The 23100-nt window shown below is 41.4% G+C and overlaps 1 protein-coding gene across 1 annotated transcript; it reads left to right on the plus strand.

The window, feature by feature from the left end:
- Positions 1 to 2441: 2441 nt before the first annotated feature.
- Positions 2442 to 21745, plus strand: LOC149276122 (ceramide glucosyltransferase). Its single transcript, XM_089503877.1, has 9 exons — positions 2442 to 2539; positions 7995 to 8136; positions 14524 to 14626; positions 16339 to 16440; positions 19955 to 20067; positions 20451 to 20629; positions 20836 to 20922; positions 21084 to 21273; positions 21575 to 21745. The coding sequence occupies exons 1-9, from the start codon at positions 2442 to 2444 to the stop codon at positions 21743 to 21745; spliced, it is 1185 nt and encodes a 394-aa protein (XP_089360003.1).
- Positions 21746 to 23100: the final 1355 nt, after the last annotated feature.

Below are 23100 nucleotides of genomic sequence, written 5' to 3' on the forward strand. Positions count from 1 at the left end.
ATCCATTGGGAAGGAAACAAGCAATTGTGTTTTTTCTTTGACTGTTATATACCAAATATTTAAGGTTTTTCTCTTTTTTCCCCAAAAGTCTTAAGTCACTTAAGTCTGCAAGACATTCTTCAGAAGTGGACAAAGAAAATACTCCTATATTATAAAATGGGGGCTACTGGAGAGTTATCCAACAAAATGCAAAATCCCATTTTATGATTTTGCAAGCAGTAATTGTTTTCGCCTCAATATATTTCTCCTCCTGTTACTTCTCTCAAAAAATGTATGCATCAATTTCCAATTAATATACATTTTGCTTGACATTTAAAAGGTTAATATTAAGTAAAATATTTTAGGTGCAATTTCATATACATATACTAGATTTAATTCATGATAACAGGAAAACTGTGGGGGTTCAGGTACACAGACTTCATGAATGTCTATTATACAGATTGTGGCTATGTATCAAGATCAATTCTGGATCAAAGCGGTCAAATATGTGCAATCTCCATAGCAACTAGTGTGGAATGTTTCAGCTCTCTGCACTTCTTCTGAACAATTGCTCAAACCCCCATTGTGTTGTGCGTGTTTCAGAACTTAATACACTTTTTTCTAAAAGGAGTAAAAATTGTGTGAGTCATCTTATTATATTGCTACTGTTTACAGGATACGTGCTGTCCGGCAACAGCGTCCTCATGAAAGCAAAACAGAAGAAGAGTAGGAGAACATACTAACGATTGTACACAAAATAGTGTGCAAAAGCTTCTGGCTGGTTTATGGTTCTCCATTATTTAATTAAAATACATATATTTATGGCAATTTATGGTGTTAGTGTGTGTCAACATACGCTGCTAAAGTGTCAGGGGGCGAGCCTAGGCTTAGTGGTATGAGGGAGAAAGCGTGTGTACATATGTGAAAGGGAATGGTGTTAGATTAAGTAGGTGTTAGAGTGGGGATGCGTGTTACTGTGTGTGTTTAAGTTAGGGGGTGCTGCACCACAAACTCTAGGCTCAGCCCTGGTATAGCTAAAGGCATTACTAGCAGGAAGAGTGAGGTGTTCATCTGCTTTGCATATTTCCAGTCACATCTCACCTAGAGACCCCATTTCCGGAAGGATATTGACTTCTGGAGACGTTCACAGGAGGGCTACAAAAAGGGATCTTAATATGCATTGCTGAGTGATATGCAGTTATATACATAAAGGGAAGAATAAATGTTACAGCAAGACATCGTAAAGTAAAACTAGAGGGTTAGAGGCTTAGATGTAGGGAAGTTTTAGTTTACTGAGAGGGTGGTAGATAAGTGGAATGGCCTTCCAGCAGAAGCATTAGAGGTTATTACAGTGAAGGAATTTCAGCATGTATTGGATAGACATAAAGCTATCCTGATTCTAAAGACTAGATCAAGGATTGATTGAGGTTTGAGTCTCTACATCAAGACAGTCAGATGAGATGGGCTGCCATCAAAACATTCTATGTAATCATACATGCCCCAAACATATTACCCATTGCCTTTCTAAAATGCCCTAAAAAGCGGGATCAGATGTCTCGGTTTAATAAAGCAGGTTAAAGGAGCAATGAAAGAGGAAATGTGTGGACTGGGCGGGACACAGGTACAGTACTGATCATTCACGGAAACATTCCAGGGGCAAAGGACAGTCACCACTGCATGCTGCCTAGGGGCAACTTTCTAAGGACATTATATGGGTGAAAGATACATCTACAACACGTTGCCCGCGTGCTCCTAGCCCCACTCCCCAGCTCTCTTACTATGACATCACTACACGAGTTCGGAGGGCAGGGTTGGAAATTACGATGATGTCATTCCTAAACCGAAGCATAATATAGGAGGAAAGGAGCACGTGCTCCATTAACCCCACCCGAGGCGATCGTCAGCAACTGCATTAGCGTCAAGGGGGGCGAGCACTCCTAGCAAAGGTGCGTGGCCCCGGCTCAGCCGGAGTGGGCGTTCCCCTGAGAGAAGAGGATGCGGGGACGTGAGACGAGTAAATGAAGCGGAGTGGGCGTGGTTTTGCGCGGGGCGGGGCTATGTGACTGGCCGACACGGAGGTACAGAGTGCAGGGGCTGGAGTGCTGCGCGAGCGCTGGTATCGGTTGGGCCGTGTCCTCGCGGACGATTCGGGCGTCCCCTCAGTAGCCGGTGTACCGGGAGAAGTGACTGGTCGCGGCGGGACCGTAGCTAGCGGAGCCAGTGTGTCATAATAATTATCAGCCATCGTCCCGTGTGTATTGCTGAACGAGGACGGTGATACGATCAGCAGACGATTGCCCACCCACAGTGTCCAGTCGCCACATCTCCACAACGGGCTCTCCATGTCACGCGTGTCGTTGTAGCGGCTAGAGGTGGTCGGGGAGGAATTGACTTATCGACACCTCATTCATTGGCTCTCAACCTCCGCCGGTATACCACCTACATTGGTGTCCGTGTTGGACATGGCGGTGCTCGATCTGGCCCTGCAGGGGCTCGCCATCTTCGGCGTCATCCTCTTCTTCGTTCTGTGGTTCATGCACTTCTTATCTATCGTTTACACGTAAGTGCTGCGATGGCTGCATAATATGTTTGTTTTATGGGAGGAGGAGGGGGGGGTATTTTGATCGGAGGGGTACATCATGCTGGTAAGATGACCCCTCACCCTGGGTATTTCAGGGGTCAGATGTCTAAGCCCCTGCCCCCTCTCTGTGTTGGGTGCTGTGAGGCGGTCACGAGTGGGGGGCGTTGCATTGTTTGGGAGATGGGTGCCGTGTCCCCTGTCACTAGGTGCAGACAGGAGCCCTCCCCTCCCTACACTGTCACCAAACACCTCTGCTCAGCGGTCTACCGCACACACCTACCTGGCAACATGCATGGCTAATGGCTGCTCTGATGATCATGTGTGTGCTCGGTGTTCAGATTACATGTAGAGATCCTGATCACGATTCCTGACATCCTGGGCTGTAGCTCAAGATGGGGGTTTTTCATACATTAGGACAGGCCTGGCTCACATCTGTACGTGGAGCATCCACATGTGCAGAGGCAGGAAGGAAATCGGGTAAGCCCCCTTCATCCTCGCCTCCCCCTCCTTGTAATGTATGATAGTCTTATCTGGAAATCAGGAACTGAATATCGTGGCTAGAAAAAACATGTGTGTATTAGGCATGTCTGCATTAAATCAATGCATGCACACTGATGGGTTGCTCCTTGAACGCAGTAGTGCTACATTCCCAGCCCATTCATTTGGATGTGTGAGTGCAATCCTGTATAGTTGGCAGGATGTTCCTGCCCAGGAATTGGGGGAGGGGAGGCTAATCTGTTGCCTATAGCCTGTTTGCTATCGAAACTTTACCAGCCAAATATGATGGCAGGGGGAACCTGGTGGTCTCCATCCCACGTTCTTCTCCCAAGCTTTGGGAGGAGCAGGAATACATACCGTGCCATAAATGTCATTTATAGCCTGTGTTTTGAATGTAGAATGAAAGGTGGAGATCCTCGTAAAGCGGATGAGGTGACGAAGACGCGAAATTATAATTAGAGATACTTGGCTGAGACCTTTTAAAGTATTGGACTTTTAGCCCTTGGTGTCACCACTGATGAGTTGCTCCAGAATAAAAGATGAGGTTGTTCCTGCGCAACACAGCAAAAAAAAAATCCCAGTGGCCGCCCTAGGCGTACCACAAATCTTTCTTCGGTTAATTCTGTGTATGTGCTGATGAGGATCTTGGATCCAGTGATCAGTAGTATAAATGAGTCTCGTAAATGAGCGTAATAAGAAAACGCTCTGGTGGCCGCCCTGTGTGTTTGGGTTGTAGAAGATGCTGATAAATATACCAAGGGACTGCATTATTAACTTACCTTTTTTATACATTTTTTTTTTAATGATTTCTGAGCCTTCAAGGTATCTTATGTAGAGCTTAAGTATATAGTCATCAAACATCATCTTGTAGTATTTTCTAAGCACATCCCAATTATGATTATTATTGCTGTTATCATTGTACAATAGTGACGTTTGTAAAGCTGTTGTCCCGCTGGTCAACATTTTCCATGCAGGAATCATAGAGCGGGATTTGGCGAACAGCTAATAGTCTGGATGTATACAAGCCATTTGCCCCTCAGATTGTTTACGGTTGCCATTGCTCACCGAGACCCCTCACATCACTATTCAGTATGAGGAACTTGTCAATGTTGGCCCTTCATGAATGATGGAGTTTGAAACAACAGCTCTCTTTAGTGAATAAACCCTGTTATGTAGAAAGATATTTGATGGTTTGGTATGCCAAGCCAAAGTCATGGAACGCTTAATAAATAGTTTGTGTCTTTGCATTGCGTTATTCTAAGACTGACATGACGTCTTAGCTGAACTCTTCTTCATATCTCTGTTTGCTATGACTTGGGTGATTTCCGCTCACATTCATGTTTTCGTGCCTCGCTGTATTACTGATTCTCCGCTCACTATTTCCTTGAGATTTCCATCCAATCGGATCATCTTTGCTGCATTTTTTAGAAATCCTGGACCATACCTGCCACTAGTGATGGCAAAATCTGCGACCCTTGCAGTACTAATTATATAATATATATTAATAAAAAATTAAAGCAAACATATATTTTTATGTTTTCTGGCGTCCTCGCCCGTAGTGTAGTCTCATTGATCACAATCTTGCATGCACTATTAGACATGGGTGTAGAGTATGCAAAAACAAACGGTGCATTGCGAGAATTGTATTGCTGGTGTAGTCAAAAACAATTTTTATTGAATTATTCCTGCCCGGATAGGGGCAAAATTATCATTGTAATCACATGAGGTTGATCATTTGTAACATGGCTCAATGACTTACTCGAGTGCTGTCTCATGAGATTCCTTTGCTTTCTCAGCAAACCGAAGGCTTTCTTTTTTTTTTTTTAGTATTATTGAGTAATTAATAGATTCCACGTCAAGGTGTGACTGAAAAGTGTAAGGAATGATCTGATTCCGTGTTGAATATAGCAATATTTACTTAACGTGTGCTTGCTGTTTATCTCTACATACATTTCCGAGCTGGAAGTTGGAAGTGACTCATGTAAGTCCGGCCCTCATAAAGTATAGAACCACAAGCTTTGTTTTCCTGTCAGCTCATCATCAGGAGAACCAAGATGAAGGAAATACTTTTGTCAGACCAAGATTGTACCTCCCAAATATAAGTTTGACCAAAAAAAGGGTCGTTTAGGTTTATTTGCGTATCTCTATGGATTTGGTCTCCTGGTGGGACACATTTTAACAGATGCTCAGTGACCATGGATCATCAGTGACAGCTGTTTTTGAGTTTTTTTCACCTGTCAAAACATCTACTTAGGACTCGCCAAACACATGCTGATCGCTCAGTAGACATGTCTCTGTGTTCTGAAGACATGGGCAAAGTACAGAATGAAGTTTAGCTATTTTTGTAAGAGACCCTTCTAATGGAAACATCAAGTTGCACATAAAGTGTAATCATACTTCACGCTGGAGTTCTTACTTCATGCCAAATCCCTCCTTTCCTTTTGACCAAATACAATTTTGATACATTCTTTAGTTCCAGTAAACGTCTTACTTCAAAAACAGTTGGTTTCCAAAGTTTCTGTTATGTAATGCAAATGGCAGCTGTCATAGATACAGCTCTCAAGACCAGACAATCTATGGTGCAGGGTTGCAGAACATGTTGGGGCTCCTTTAACTAATGTAAACAGTGTCTCCTCCAGCATTACTATGTAAGTCACGATAAGGAGTGGCAGGCTCGCTTTTTTTTCCCCACGTCGTTGTGTGTATTAAAGATTTGGTTTGCTTTTGGCTGCGATATTGCTTGTATGAGTATGGTTTAACGATTCCAAGAAATTCTGTATCATATTGCAATGGGTGAAGCTTTTGATTTTGCGAGCTTGTGACATACATGGCAAGCCCAGTTGGGAACTGTTAACAAGCCATAGCATGCTTTCTAGAGAGTAGTCATCATCCTGACCCCCCCAGCAGTAGCTCTAGGATCTCCTACCATGGATCCGTTGTGTTTCGTCAGACCTGAGCTTCTTAAAAGAATTCCCAGTCCCCAGCTGGGAGACTTGATGATCAGAGTTTTTAAAACGGTTTGAAGGGTTGCAAGATTCCTTAGTCATCTAGAATATGTAGGTTTCCCAGAGGTACATTATAACCCCACCAACATACCTAGATAATATCCTATGTGCCAGTGGCATCCATTCAGCTTTCACTATCGGCCTTAATATCGGTGAAAAGATATGTAAAGTTTAGTAAACGGGAGTGGTGAGATTATATATTTGTACCTCATTAACAGCGTGGTCGAGAGACAAAGTGTGTCACATGCAGGGAAGAGCAAGTACATATAAAGACTCAAAGCGTTCAAAAAATTGTGACTCCATCAAAAAGGTGTGCTCCAGAACTTTTTTCCCATGCTGAATATCGATACTAGCAATTCCTATACAGTCACTGCCTTCTCAGAACTGCTATGTTACTCATGGTCAAAGCATGTGCAGGCTTCTGCCGTGTACATGATGCAACCGTGACTTTAATCACTTCCAGTTTATGGAAGCCTATTAACACATATATGTATGGCAGTAACACAACTTGCCTGTTGTGTCAATAGGGAGAAGAGCATATCAAATATATAATTTTAGCTCTGTTCTAGACTAAGTGTATGTGAGACCCCCCTCCATACATTTATTACACCGTCCGGTATCATTTGCTTTTGCGGCTGTTGTTACGCTATCTTGTAGAGGGTCTTCTCAAAGCTTAGGCTTTTCAGGAAGTGCTGTGGTTGACATTTGCCTGTTTTAGAGATCACCAAGCAAGTAAATCACAAAAGTTGCCTTGTAAAATGGTTTGAAAGGTTAATTTTTCTTCAAGCTCAAATATTACCCTATTTAATTGCATTGGGCATTTGTCTGAAACGTATCCTTTCAAATAATTCAGACTACCTGCTCATTTTTGTTGTTCACAACGTACAACTTGAATATAGACTTGAAACTTGCTTAAAGGGTAACTTAATTTTAAAGAGTTTAAACAAAAAATATATATATATATATATATAACTGTTTACTATATGTGTTTTGTCTCTGTTATCTTAGGCCAATCTCAAGCCCTTGTTATATTGCATTGATGTATACTGTAGATGCCCACAACAAGGGCCTCCAAGTCTTCTGGATTCATTTAGCATCTAGTTTTTTTTGCCCGTCATAGGAACTCAAAAGTACCGACGGTTCCATAGCAGGAGCCGTATTCTACTGAATCTCCCATTGAGACTGCTTGTTCATAGTTTTCAGAAGAGTATGTTCCTCTCCTAGAGGTTAGACAGCTAACTTCTGGAGTGTTCTAAAGACAAAAATATAGACTCAGCAAAATGCAAACATAAATTGTGGACCTTATGCTATTACTGCTTACACACTGCAAGTTGGGTTTTTATAGCTGAATCCATTTGCTTCTTGGTAAAGCTTGTTTAATGGTCTTATTGCTGACACTCACTGAGCTTTCAGATGAAGACTCAAAGCAATTACAGGCGTGTTGTCGAGGGACCAGCATCCATTGGAGTGTTTCCTTAATAAAGCTTGTTGCCTGCCAGAGTCTATTCATCAGTTTCCCGTCTGGTTAAAATGGCTTGTTTGCAAGTTACGAACCAGCAGCTATTGTTTTCAGGGAACTAAAAACTTTGTACGGTATCTGTGCTGGCAGAAATACAATTTTACTAGCATGTTTTTAAAACTGGGTTTGCAAATTTTCGAGCTAGAGCCTGCATCAGCAAAGATCACTTTGAACTCATGGCTCCACTTGACGTAGTTTGTCAATGCCCTACAGAGTAGTGGTGGAGAGGGGACAGCTGTCCCCTGGAACACACACACATATAGTCTTATTTATCTATCCCTATTTCTTGGTGTGTCCCACAGACCAATGTACCAGGTCAATTAGAAGAGTAGAAGTCAAGTAGAAGTAGGGTAGAAAGAGGCTGCAAGAACTAGCACTGAAACTTTCATTATTTCCTTATTTGTTGTTTCAGGAGGCTACATCTCAACAAGAAAGCATCTGACAAGCAACCGTACAGCAAGCTACCTGGCGTTTCACTTCTTAAACCGCTGAAGGGGGTCGACGCTAACCTCATCAACAATTTAGAGACCTTTTTTGAATTGGACTATCCAAAAGTATGTATATCTTGCTATTTGACATTTGTATAAAGGCACATGTGACAGTCTTACCTTTTCATGGCTTGATGATTGCACTGATGATCCAACAACTAAGTGTCCTGCTTGTACCAAGGTCCCTTTAGAGGAGCAGTCTTTATGCCTGCTCCTTTTCCCTTAAGAAATTGAATAAGTGTTTGAAAGTGTGAGTGTCCTAGTGATGGCACGTTTAGTTTGAAAGCCTCTATTTCATAGCTACATAGAGAATGGGCCTTAAGGTTAATAAATGTGCATGTTATGCCTTATTCTAAACCCAGCCAGTGCATCATGGTGACCTTTGACGAAGAATCTGTCCATGTGAACACCCTTAATACATATGGAGGTGCTGAATGAATCAATGCGAATATTGTTGAATAGACTGTTTGGTAAACATGAGACGTGTAACACAGCAGAGTTTTGTCCACGTCCAGCCTGTGGTTTTTTTAAGCCACCTATGTTGTTTTCTTCATAAACCATAAGATGTCTGCGTACTCTTATTTGGGTTCATTGGTCGCTGGTTATGAAAATTGTTGCAATAATGAAATAATATATTACGGCACAAAGATGGAAGATTAATATGTCCCTCTTTTTGTCATCCTGGGACACTGATCTTAAAAAACTAGCATTATACTGTACAAAAAATTGAATGTAGAAGCCACACCTTAGGTTAACAGCACTGTGTCTTTAAAAAAAAAAAAAAAAAAAAAGCTTCACACGGTCAATAATTAGCTCAGTGTGTGTTTGTCTTGTGGATTGGAATAAGGTGTTGTACGTACTGGCAATATCACAGAACTTCTGACTGCTTTACTTCTAGAATTGCCTCCAACTATTTTCTCCTAGCGTGCATTTAAGTCGCGGAAGGAGTGCTAGTAGAGATGCTCAACCGGATGGGCAAGACGTCACATTGGGGTTCTGTTTACTGGTCAGAACGCACCATGTCCTTCCCGAATGTCTTGTAGGATCAGCTCTAAATACACAATTGAATTACATTGTTATTTCATCTATGATGGGGAAGTCTGGGAGTTGGTTATTTAAGATTGGTCTCCAAGGCACGGTAGTCCCTAACTCCAACCACAAACCTCTAGAACAATTGCACTGATTATTAAAAGAATGTACAGTGTATGCTTTAGTCAGGGTGGGACAAATAATAATCTAATTTAGCAGGTAGGCAGAAAATTATAGGCTTGATTATCTTCGAAGCCAGGAAAAGGTACGGTCAAAGAGATTAGATGGGCACTGTTATGAATGGCTGCTTTACATAGAACCAAATTAATTAAAGCTGTCTCAGAACAGCAGGGCCAACCATCATCTAGGCCGTTTTCTGCCTTGAAGTTCTCTGCCAAAACAAGGAACTGCGGCAGTTAGGGTACCTTTCCTTGTGGCGTTAGATTAGGTGTTTGAAATATCCTTTTATAAATAATATTATCTATTGATACTCCACTTGAATGGGTAGAAAGCAGCCCTTGCTGTGCACAGAGACACTGAAATGTACTTGGACACCACACTGTGAGCATTGTAAATCCTTTCCTGTTATTCCTGTGCGAAAAATGAAAATGATTGTATGCATTCACTGAGCTGCTTTACACAAGCCACTAAATATTTATTTTAGAAACATACAGTGCAGTGGCCATGTGGCGCACGCAGAGCCTATTAATCGACCTTTTCAGCTGTTTGCTGGCGTGTAGACGTTTATTTAATTTACAGTTTGTTGAGAAAGCCAGGCTAGGGTTACACGTGGTTTGACAATAGTGCGCAATTCACGTGCTGCTGGTCTAATGGAAGGGGCTGGGTTTTTTTCCTCCAATGTAATTAAATAAACCCTTTCAAGTTGTATTTGTGTGTGTGTGTGTATATATATAATATACCCCGTATTGGCTCGGATATAGGCCGCCCCCGTATATAGGCCGCACCCTAAAAGTTTGGTGCTTTTTTAAAGAAAGTTTTTTCTTTAAAAAAGCACCAAAAAAACATGCTGCCACTCTGTCCCCCCCCGAGATATGCTGCCACTGTTCTTCCCCCCCGAGATATGCTGCCACTGTCCTCCCCCCCGAGATATGCTGCCACTGTCCCCCCCCCCCCCCCGAGATATGCTGCCGCCCCCCCCCCCCCCCCCCGACTTACCAGAGCAGACTCCCGGGTGTCTTGCGGGGCCGGCGGGGAACATCTACGCAATACGCGTATACAACTTCGGAAGCTGTATATGCGTATTGTGTAGATGTCCCCCGCCAGCCCCGCAAGACACCCGGGAGTCTGCTCTGGTAAGTCTTGGGGGCAGAGGTAAAACGCATCGTGCGGACGGTCACCGGCTGCGGCGATGCGGGTAAACAACCTCCGCAGCCGGTGACCATCCGCACGATGCGCTTAGACAACCTCCCGTGCCGGCCCCCCCCAGTGGGAAGTGCTGGCAAGGGAGGCTGTCTGAGCATATCGGGGAGTAGGATGCAGGTCCCCTGCACCGCTGCGGGGGATCTGTATCCTAACTGCATGTCCCAGGCGTCAGACGGTAGACCCCGAATATACGCCGCACCCCCACTTTAAAGACTTAAAGTGGGGGGGGGAAAGTGCGGCCTATATTCGAGCCAATACGGTGTGTGTGTGTATGTGTGTATATATATATATATGTGTATATATATATATATATATGTGTATATATATATATATATGTGTATATATATATATATATATATATGTGTATATATATATATATTATTAATAATTACGGAAGTTAACACTGCATTGGTGCTGTTCTACATAGACATTTTTTCCCCCCACGTTCTTAGATTTTGCTGTTATGTTCTAACATTGTATGTCTTAAGCTTACTCCTTTATTTTTTTATTTTTTAATTACATCCAATTTTGCTGTATTTTCCTGAAAATATTACAGCAGGGCCTCTGAATCCTGTCTGTCTTCACAGCTCAGCCTGCCCATCTGACATCGCATAAGGGGCCGTTACTGTTAAGCTCTTTTAATCACTCTCATCACGCCTATCACACAGAACACTTCACTCAGTCACGCTCACTGGTCATCCCTCTGTAAATGTGGATCTGCAAAGCTTTGCTGTTTCACATGAATGAGCATAAAATATCAGATGGGTGGGGCTATACATAATGATGTAATAAATAGGAGGAGGGCTTTGTTTGGATGGCAGGACTCTGTTTCTATGGAACTGTAGTATTTCAGTAGACTGTTAAACAGGTTTTAAAAGATAGGGGAGAATTAAAGAGAAAAACTATATTCTTTGCTGGATTTTGATGGAAAGGGATACGATTGGCAATTTGCATTCCCTGCTCAAACTTCCATTTAAAGGCATATATGACTACAAATGCCTATTTTATGCCTAAAGCTTACTCGTATCAGTGGCTTCCATGACACTGGGCTTACTTATATGTTTTGTCTCTGGAATACAGCCGCCTTTGTGCCTGACCGTTCATGCGGTAATATAAAAGTGTACATGGATTCCTGGCTCGGTCTGCCCTTCTGCATACCTCCGCCGTCCTGCCAGACACTTGTAAATGACTTGCATCCTGGGCTCATGCCAAGTGATCTTGTTATACCTTAATCCATCGCACTGAGACAGGAGACATTTTTCAAAAGTAAAAATACATAGATCTCTTGTCTAGCAGTGTATTTGTCGTAAAGCTAGGTAGACATATTTCATAACGGAGTGGTTTTTTTTTTTTTGAAGTTTTTTTTTGGGGGGGGGGGGTCTCTTATATGGAGAAAGAGTTATACCGGTAATTAAAAATAAAGTACTGTGACACAACATTTAACTAATACTGTGACTCACACTGTGATGGAATGTAGCATTGCGTGTTTAACAGGTGGAGCTGAACAGACGCTGCCTCTTATAGTGTGAGTGATAGGCACGCGGTGCATTGAAATCGAGCTGCTAGCCTCAAATATTGCCTTTTTGAATGTTTAATGCTCTAACATTATACCGTGTACCAACATGGCCGGAGGGTAGAAACATGTATGTTGTACTTATTGCATTGGCCTAGAAAATATATAGGGCGACATTGAGACAATTAGTACAAACAAGAGTTCGGTAGATCTGAGCAGACTTGAAATGCCTTATTTCGACATGTGAGTAGGGCCAAAGTGGTGCAGTCACCGTGGAAATCAGGAGGAAATTCAGTTTTTTCGTTATTAACTTTTTATTAAGCACCAACAAATTATGCAGCGCTGTGCAATTTAAATGGGGGAGTTGACACATATATATACACATCATCGGAACCAGATCAACTCATCCACTTCCAAGCAGTACTCTCCTATTGTCTCACTTCCCCCTCAACCACCGACTAGATTGTAAGCTCACAAGAGCAGGGCCCTCTTCTCCTTTGCACCAGTTTGTTATTGTGCGTGATTCTAAATTGCTCTACTGACCGTAACAGCGCTGCGGAATTTGCCGGCGCTTTATAAAGAAATGTAATGTAATAACCAATATAAATACATACAGGCTCATCAGGAGTTGAGAACCCTGCCCGTGAGCTTGCCATCTAGCCTTATGGTGCATTAGACAAAGTTTCTGGTTATGAGGGCCCTACTCGGGAGTTTACCAGTGGGCTTGATAAGAAGTAGGTGTCTTTTTATTTTACCCATGACCTGCTCCCTTTGCTCATGCCTAAAAAAAAAAAAAAAAAAAAAAGACTACAATGCTTGCAAAGGTTCAAGGTAAACCTAGTTAATCCCATTAAGATTATCCTGTCTTGTTTTTCTCATTTGTTGCTTGATAATCTACAGTGAGGCTTTAACAGCAGTGTTACGGCAGAAGCCAAGTGGGGCCGGCCAAGCAAGTGTATGATGGTGGTTTACACCACTGTCATTAGCAGTAAGGTGGGAGCCGGAGCTAGGGGCCCATTGCTCTTTGCCTCATATTCATGTTTTTGTTCTGCACTCGTTATTCGTTATGCGGAAAAACAGATTTACCGCACAGAGTTTGTAATAACCTTTATTCTGGCTCTTGGTTTTGCTCTCAAGGGACTTTTAGGTTTCCAAGGGATTTTCCAAGCTGCAGGCAATGATTTAATTAGAAATTCGCGGTGTGCTGCTAAGGAGAACGTTATTTTAGTGAGACGTTATTCTATTATGGGGGTTGGATGCACTCGTGTAGAAGTTAGGAGCCGCGCAGATAGATCTCGGAACCCCCTTAAAGAGGTACACGGAGACTAGTATATAACAGCCTGACAACGAGCCAGATGTGAATATCCGGAAGCCATGGCTACATGGCACCTGGGATTTGTCTTCATTACTTTTTTTTCTTTTTTCTTCGTTTGAACATCTCGTCCCCTATGGGTTTTCAGACTGCCTCACTGGTATGTGGGCCAGCAGTTGCCAGCCAGGGCTGCTTTTTCTGAACGCAAGCATATCGTAACCAGATACTTCGAAGCTTTTGTCCTCTATTGACATGTAAATGGTGCATTTGCTCTTTTTTGGGGGGAATTTTTAAGAAAAGTTTGTAACCTTTTGAACTTCCTGTTCAATAAGGAAATGAAGACAAAAAACGCTTCCTCCGCTCTCCTTAAAATAATACCTGCTGACTCGCATCTGAAAAGTGTGGCTGTTCTGTAGCATGTATGTAGCGTGTTTTTGTTACAAACGGGTTTGTATGAATGCACGCACAGGCCCCTTCTCTGGCCAGTGTAAAATTCCTCAACCATCGTCCTTCTGTCCGCATGAATAGATTATAACTGCTAATATCTGGGAATGAGAGAGTGTCTAAAGACGTTGCGATTTAAGACGCAGGTATGATTATTATCGTGTTCCACTTGTGCTGCTAGTGAAAAAAAGCCTGGGAACTTTGACCGTACGGCTGTTGCTGAGCATTGACGCCTTGCTAATTAAAGTGATAAAGGATTAAATCACGTGTTGGGTATCTGCCCTCTAATTCCTGAAGGTTATTGTAGGGTGTTGACCTCCGGTTTACGTGGTGGCACCAAGCACCGCGTCTAGCTAGCTGGGAAATGTTCGAGAAACTCAGTAAAGCGCTAAGAAAAATTCCCTGTTCTAATTCAGTGAAATCCCCATTCAGGAATATAATTTGAAACACCCGTCAGACCGGTTTTTAACATTTATTTTGGCGTTGATGTAAGCACAACCGTAGTCGCTCTCCTCTGCTGTGGTGAGTAGATACCTGTATGCGGTGATGCCCATTTGTTGCAATTTTGGTAATGACCCTTCAGACATTGTTGTGGGAAAGAATCCGTTTCTCTGTTCTTCCATTATGACTGTATAGTAGAGCCCTGGGATAGCCCAAAATATATAGACGGTGCCTTGTGGGAATTGCTTGTTTCCATTAGTCATTAACGTGAAGCTGAGTGCGGAGACACCTTGTGCCGTCGTGTTAACGTTTTGTTTATTGTGTCTTCCAGTTTGAAATCCTCCTTTGTGTGCAAGATATCGATGATCCAGCGGTGGATGTATGTAAAAAGCTGCTGGGCAAGTACCCCAACGTGGATGCCAAATTATTTATAGGTAGGACACAAATTGATGAATCTGTTTTCTATAGCTAAGTTTCTGTACCTCTCATGATTTTTGTTATAATGTTTTACAAAACAAAAATGAGCCATATTTTATTATCTTTAAATCATGGTATTCCACCTGCTCTGTTGAATTTACGGCTTTAAGTAGAGGATAAAACACATCATTCCTATTACTCTTTAACTGAACATTAAATATAAAACGTATTAACGGGTGGGAATACTTAATTGTCATGTGAGACACAACCTGGCGGTGATAAGGCTTTTCTGTTGCTATGGTAACAGCCTAACACCTTCAGGGGGTAAGAATAAACTGGCAGACCTGCGAAGGCTTATTTGCTGCACCTTTTAAATTCTCGTTGGCTGACTTTGGAAATGTCTGTTTTTTCCCCACTGATGCGGCTTCCTTTGCAATCTACATTTTAAGCGAATCCTTGAGCTAATTTACATCGGTAATCATTTGTGATATACAGCTTCCCAGAAACATAAATAGTGGCCTTAACTTAATCACATCTTTTTGTTTAAATTTCTATTATTCGTTATTCCTAAAAGTCCTTGAATGTCCCTGATACTGCTCTAGAAAAATAGGCAGCTGTGTGCGCTAATCAACGTTGTATGTACACCACTCGGTGTCAGCCGCACAAGACTGTGTTAGGCCGTGTAGGGAGGAGCGGTTAAGCTGAATAGTCCGGGGGCATTGATCAAAATGCTCTCCCTCCTGTGCTTGGCCCTGCATTTCTGTAATCTAATACACTCTGCGCTGCTGCACTAGAAAAGCAATTGCTTCAAAGCGGTTTGCACACAACATCTGATAGCCGGATTCCAGGGTTTCCTTATCTGTTCCCGGAGGAGTAGGTATATCAGATGCGTTAAGCCACTCTCATCTCTTCTGTTTCATCCCGTGGAGAGAAGATGGAATGGCTTATTAAAGGGGAAGTCTCATGAACATACTTGTCTTAGGGTGGAAGGTACTGTGTTGTATGAAGTACTGTAGTGTAGGTTCAGAGGACCGAGTTGTTCGCATTGTTCCAATAAGCTTTGTTTTTCTGCTGACCTGGAAAGCATCAAAGTAGGCAATCATGTGATGCTTTGGATACATTTCACCGCACCAAACGGATTCTGGATAGAAACCGACAAATTCCCTTTCTTCATAGACCTAAATATAAGGGGAGCCAATCTATTGTTTACCAAAAAGCTCTATGATGAGAACTGATAGTGTTGTCTAGTAGATTGGGCTTAGATAAGGGATCTACACAAATAAGAAGCCACAATACATCTTTTACACTGTGTTTTGTGAAAGCTTGTTGAAAGATAGTGAAAATAGTTTTTTAAAACTTTTGAAATCCCCTTTAAATAATTGGGAAAGAAAAACGCTGCTGACAATGTCCAAAGAAATAACTCGCTGTGAACAACTTCCCGCATATCTAGTAAAGTTCTGCTGATAAAGTAAAACTCCTTGGGCGGATTCAAGAGTATTTGGCTGGCAAGCAACTTGTATTCTTCCTCCACCTCCTATAAAAGGCAGCTGGGCTCTAATAAAATGCCATGATGTTTTTAATCATAATATACTATACTGGCTGACCTAACTTGCCAAGTTGAATCTACCTGTGTAATTTATGCCATGCTATCCATGGATACTTCATCCACATGCATATCTCTGGAAAACTTACAAAAAACATTACTTACGTACTTTTCTGTTTTCCACAGGTGGTAAAAAGGTTGGTATCAATCCAAAAATAAACAACTTAATGCCTGGATATGAAGTTGCCAAATATGATCTCATCTGGATCTGCGATAGTGGGATCAAAGGTATGTTCTAGGTCAAAGTTGTTACTTTGAAAAAACATAATCTGCCAAAAGAATGGAAGATAATTTTATATGCCTGTGATGCAACTAGTGTGGTTCTTTCTCCTTTGATACGTGGAAGTCAAAGTAGAGAATTTTAAGGATAGCAAAAATGTGGGGATTTAGAAGCTGGGAAGGAACGCATCCAGTACACAGTAGCAACGTTTTAGGAGCAACTGCTGCCCAGTTTGTTGGACTTGTATAGGGTATTGGTTTCTCAGTATCCATTGGACCAGAGTGTTTCACCAGAAGACCCTTCTCTATTTCTTAGACATGTCTGTAAGAGTTGAAGTGATGGTGTCTTCTCTAGTCCTGCCCCAGACCTATGGTCTCACCTATGGTAGCCCAACCACAATTTTCTATTGTAGTATAGTCAACAGGTCCCTGTAGCTCAATTAAGCTCTCAATGCACTTTTCTTGGAGTCCAGCGAGGCTCTAGAAGATCTGTTTATGCTTCCTCGTCCTCTGCACGTGTGATCTGCATTTTCAACGTTATGTTCTCCCTGCAGACAGATTTAATGCACGGTTCCACTTCTGTCACATCAGCATTACTACGGTTATTGAATACATTTGTAACTTCTGTTGAGACACATGTAAGATCTGTAATACTCAGCCAGGGCCGTGTGCGTTAAACTGCTTCGTAATGATTACAGCTGGTTTTCAAACCAGCGTTGAAGAATATAACCCCGTGTTGAAGAGTGTAACCCTGCATATCTCTTTTTTGGGTTCTACGTATACATGATGGGGGTATCAGATGGAAGTTCAGAATGTGGTTTTATTACTATAGCAACCAGTGGGATGTTCATGGTGACTGGAGCATTTTATTGGCCATTATGTCTGTAAGCCCACTTTCTAAACTCTGCACCAGGATCACTTTTTTTTTAATGTATATTATAACGTTGTTGTGTTAGACTGTACATGGACCATCTGCAGCTTGTCCTCCATTCTGATGGGTACAAAAACGTATCAAAATATGAGACCTCTAGTTTTAGTTTTGTTTGCCTTTAGGTAAGGGAAATCATTATGTCTGAATAGTTGGGTGGCGAGTTTACATAAATATATATTTCACATCAGTGTCGGTTTATGAGTTATTTTAAGAAACTGCTGTGTGTCTGTTTTGTGGCAACCATGCCGAGTCCATCACCGTGGCATTCTGCTGAGGTGGGAGTACGAAATTAAATCTAGAACAAGTGTGTTTGATTTGAGTAGTGGAGCATTCATGGCAGCATAATTCTTGGAGAGGTTTTAACACTCTGTATTACATTGTTTCATCCAAGAATACCTTCGTAATACACAGACTTAAAAACAAATGACAACATTATCCAGCCATCTTTAATTATTTAAGGCTTTCAAATAGCAGGTGGCATCTGTTTACTGGTGATTGCCTACATCTTTAGTGTGATTTTTGTGTTTCTTTAAGAACGCAAGGAATGAGGTAGCCACAGATGTGCAGTGACTGGCATTAAATAAAAGGAACATTCTTGAGAGAAGCACACCACCGTAAAATATGTTGACACGCTACAGACTTAATAAGGTTCAGCAGTCCATAGAAACTCCAGAATGATTCCATAGAAGAACAAGGAAAGGGCAAAACTAGTTTTATCTTACTAGTGGTCATTTAATGTATAGTACTTGACAAGATGGGGAACGAGGAAAGGGTAAAGATTAATAGTTATATGTTACTAGTCGTTCATTTATATAATACTTGATAACTTCTCGGATTAGTCTAAAGGTCTTGTTTGGTAAATTCTGTGTAAGAAGTATTTAATTAAATGTTTTGGTGGGGAATGGTGGTTGTGAAATTTTTGGAGTTGGAGCGACAAAACAGAACAGTGAAGCTCCCGCAGACCCATTCTCCACCGTGCTTAGCTATTATTCATTCAAAATCCTGCAATACAGGCCAAGACGAGAGACCGGAATCAATCGCCTATTTCATGTTGCGCTACTGAGCTAAAATGCACCAACATCTTGTTTCTTGTGTTGCAGCAGTTTGAATAATAAAGTTATTCAAACACCAGCAGCTTATTGCCACCTTTTTTTATGTGGTAATTTTTTTTACTTGTTAAATAGCTTGCACTGTGATTAGCATTTATGTCTGACATAATTAAACTCTGTTCACTAGAGAGTAATTGCAGAGTAAATACATCCTGCAGCTAGGTGGCCAAGTATGGCTTTGTAAAATTTTGGCCCTGGTAACACGACAGAACCAGACCTGTACAAGGAAAACTAACCTTTTTTTTTTTTTTTTATTTTTTTTTTTTTTCATGGCCGTTCACTGACTTTCCACCGTATACATAACAGTAACCAGAGCTGGAATTTTCCATTATTCCGGGACTAGTAATTTTCAGCAGACGAGTAAAACAAATGTTAGGGGATCTACAAACACACAGGAGCTATATCAGTGGATGCAAGGAGGCAGCCCTAGCTGTTGATAAATCATAACTCTCGTTATCCTCAGCTAGCTAGTTCCACATCCTAGTCGACGACCACGGTATATTGTTATCAAACAAAAGCCGGAGCTTTAGGCAGCCATCCATGCGAGTCCTATTTCCCCAGTAGTGATACCTCCTAAAGAGCCCAGGGTGTTCTGTAAACACCATTGCATTGATTTATTTAATTTATCAAACTGAATAGTGTGGGGAAAGAGACATGGCTGCTTTCATGTGCAAGAAATTCTTGGCGGCCTATCTCCTAACCACCCCAGACCTATGTATATTAGGGGAATGTGTTTTGCTGTCCAGCATATGTGGACAGCGTGTCTCTCCTAGCTACATGGTACAACAAGGCAACAGGATCTCCACCTCTTAACACAACTGTTGCTGTTTGTCGGACACACCTGTGTACTAGTCTATTGTGTCCTGAGCACAACGCAATGTATCAGTCTGTCACACTACTAATAATTATAAACCAAGCTATATATTAAGTCATTGCAACTAGCAACTGCGGCTTGAACGGCTTTTAAGTACTTTAGTGTTACTCTTGTAGACATACTGTTTGTGGACATGGCGTGTTATATGCTCCCTGGACATCTTTTGTAACTTCTACTTTGCTGCAGTTACTGCAATAAAAAATATAAATTACAGTAATGTGCAAATAATATATCCTGGTTTTAATTCACTTTATTATTCTTTGTCTGTGGGTGTGAATTAGCAGCAGAGCAGTGTTAAAATGCCATGTTGGCTCCAAACAATGTTGAACAGCGGTGGTAGCCAAGGCTGCATTCTGGAGCTAACCCAAAGGCATTCATCTTGCAAATATCGCTTTATAAATTACAATATAAAATGTGAAGATATGTGATCCACCCATGAATACATTAAACAGCAGTGATATATGGCATCTGCTGGCACATATTCAATTATGTGATTTTGGGCTCCAGTTGGGGGTTTATATCACAGCCCCTTATTGTCTACCATTTGTTAGACTTGTACCTATCTTATTTTTGTTAATGACTCTAATTGGGCTCATTCTTTCTTCACAGTAAAACCTGACACCCTCACAGACATGGCCAATCAAATGACAGAGAAAGTTGGTTTGGTTCATGGGCTCCCCTACGTGGCAGACAGACAGGGCTTTGCTGCTACGTTAGAACAGGTGAGCACCTGCGTGCAGCAATGAAACCCCTATGCGTTTTGCAGAACTGTATACATTCTTATGCATGCTTCACAAGTGTTCGTTTTTGGGACCCAGATCTTTCTGTCCCGCTTTCCTCCCCAAATGTTTTTCTTTTCCGCTAGCGCCGAATGTATGGTGGGCATGAGTGTCTAAGGTCCTAAAATTCACAACAATTGAAATCAGAAAAACCTCTTAAACAAAAGTGTCACTCTTTAAAATGTTGGGAGGTATTCTATGGAACCCCTTGAGATATTTCAGGACTTCTGTACAAAATCTGAATATTGTTTGTTTAACTTTTTTTTCCTTCTTTTTTTATACATGGGTACATTTAGAATTTAACAATTTACTTCTTTATCTACTAGGTTTACTTTGGCACCTCACATCCACGTTCATACATCTCTGCCAATGTAACAGGTTTCAAGTGTGTAACAGGAATGTCTTGTTTGATGAGAAAAGAGGTTCTGGATCAAGCTGGTGGACTTATTGCCTTTGCTCAGTACATAGCAGAGGACTATTTTATGGCCAAGGCTATAGCTGATCGGTAAGTTGCTTTCTTTACATGCATAATTTACTACAGTCACCCTACAGGATACTTTGGGCTGTGCTAAATCTGTTTAGACTCCTAGAACAATTTTAACACCCTGAAAATGGCATAGGATTTCTTGTGTTTGTGGCCGGGGTTTATTTATTTTTTTTTTATGTAGTTTTTCAATGAATGCTAATTTTGTATTCTCCCTTCCCTCTTAGTGGTTGGAAGTTTTCTATGGCTACACAAGTTGCAATGCAAAATTCTGGCTCATATTCTATATCCCAGTTTCAGTCTCGAATGATCAGGTAAATTAACTTTTTTTTTATTTTTATTTGTCTATGTTTTAAATCACACTAACCTTTTAAAAGAGATTGTCATTTATAGTTAGCTTTGTTGTCTGTTTCTAAATAGCCTCTTGTCCATACAACCTACGTGGTCTGTTTTACTGACAGTTACTCTGTTTCAGGTGGGCAAAGCTGAGGATCAACATGCTTCCTGCCACCATCATTTGTGAACCAATCTCCGAATGCTTTGTTGCCAGTTTAATAATTGGCTGGGCAGCTCATCACATCTTCCGATGGGACATTATGGTGTTTTTTATGTGTCACTGCTTGGCTTGGTTCATATTCGATTACATCCAGCTCCGAGGTGTTCAGGTATGAATTTTATATGTTCAGAAACTTTCCAAATCTCTACCATTAGGTTTGGTATCCGTTTACCGAGGGATGGGTTTATGGTGGTTATGTTTTTTCTGCTAGGCTCTGTTAGCTATTGACAGTCTTCCCTGTTTAAAGTGAGGGTATGGGATGTGCATTTCAGTAAGCAGACATGATTAATGATGATGTAGCGGGTGGACAAAAGGCAGCCTGTAAGTTAACAGTATGCTTCAGTCAGCTGATTCCCAATCACTTGGGTCTGATTGCAATTAAACCTGTATTGTTTTTTCCATTGTTACAGGGGGGGCCACTTTCATTTTCAAAATTGGATTATGCCGTCGCCTGGTTCATCAGAGAATCCATGACGATATACATCTTTCTGTCTGCCTTATGGGACCCTACAATCAGCTGGAGGACAGGACGCTATAGATTACGGTGCGGGGGCACTGCAGAAGAAATCCTAGATGTATAGCCATGGAGCTGTGACTGTATATGTATATATATATATAAATATTCAAAGAGGGGAAAAAAAAAAAAGGAAAAAAAGTATTATAAGTTATGTTTATACAAATTTTTTTGAATAGTTTTATTACATGTATGTTTTGCTATCTGATCTTTAATTTATTTTGCATGGCACTTGCGTCTGTGAAAAGAAAACATTTCTAATCTGGGCCATACGTGGGTAGTTCATTACCATTTTTGTTTGCGTACACTGGGGAGAACCTGAAGTCATTTATAAGCGCTCTGCAGTAAACTGCATCGGAAGCAGAACGAAAACGCAGGCTTTAAGGAGCTGATGAACAGAGAGCTGATCTTTAGAACTGGCACTGGCTAATTTGCAATATGCTGATGCTCTTCTAGGGGGAAAAATAATGGAAGGATTAACCCTTGAGTGCCGGGTTGTCATAGCCCCTCTTGACACTAAATGAGGTTAAAAGAAATAGCAATGGTACAAAAAATACATTACTGCATTTTAACGCAGGAGATAGCAGATGGGCCTTGTTTTGGGGGGGTTTTTTTGGAGCCAGGGTGATTATCCTCTACATTTTTGGGGTGGACAAATGAAGTCTGGTAGACTGGAGTATTCCATCTCAGACCCGAACACCATGCTAACTAAATACTTTTCATTTGGAGGGGGGCGGTATAACCACCACTTCTTCTTTTAAAAAGCAATGATAGGAAACGTGCTAGTATCTCCGATTTTAATTTTGGTTTTACCCGTGTATATATAAATATATATTTAGAACAAAATCTCAAACAGCTCTTTACTGGATTTCTTACATGATGTTTGCCTACCTCGTAAAATTGCTGCAGAATAAACGAATTGTCAGTGGGTAACTGCACGTATGAAAACTAGGAGCTAACACAACCTTCGATATATGGTTCTGTATTGTTTGTAGAGTTGGGTTTTCTTCCTATCTGTTACTGCAATGAGCCAAAAGTAGACTGTGTTTGATGGTTCTCTACTGTCCGCCATGGCCAGAGGTGGGCCTTCCTGCTAGGGTTGGGCACATCTCCCATTGTCTGCAGACCAGTGACTGATGGGAGTTTAATTCAGCATATATTGGTGAACTTGATGTTGGCCCATTCATGGTGTAAGAGATACTATACCTGTTTGCTGGTCCCTTTTGGGACCCTTGCTAATGACTATGCTTTAAATGGCTTAAGTGTATAGCACTACATGTCCTCCTGGTGAGGTGACGTTTCAGTATGCATTAAACGTTTTTTAATTTTAAGTTTTGGGTCCCCCCCCCCCCCCGTTTCTCTTTATACATGACCGAAAATACCATAGCGAACCATTTTACACACACAAAAAAAACTATTTTC

The sequence above is a fragment of the Sceloporus occidentalis genome, unplaced genomic scaffold, assembly GCF_023333645.1.
Source record: "Sceloporus occidentalis isolate IW3139 unplaced genomic scaffold, rSceOcc1.0.p SCAF_246, whole genome shotgun sequence".
NCBI lineage: Eukaryota > Metazoa > Chordata > Lepidosauria > Squamata > Phrynosomatidae > Sceloporus > Sceloporus occidentalis.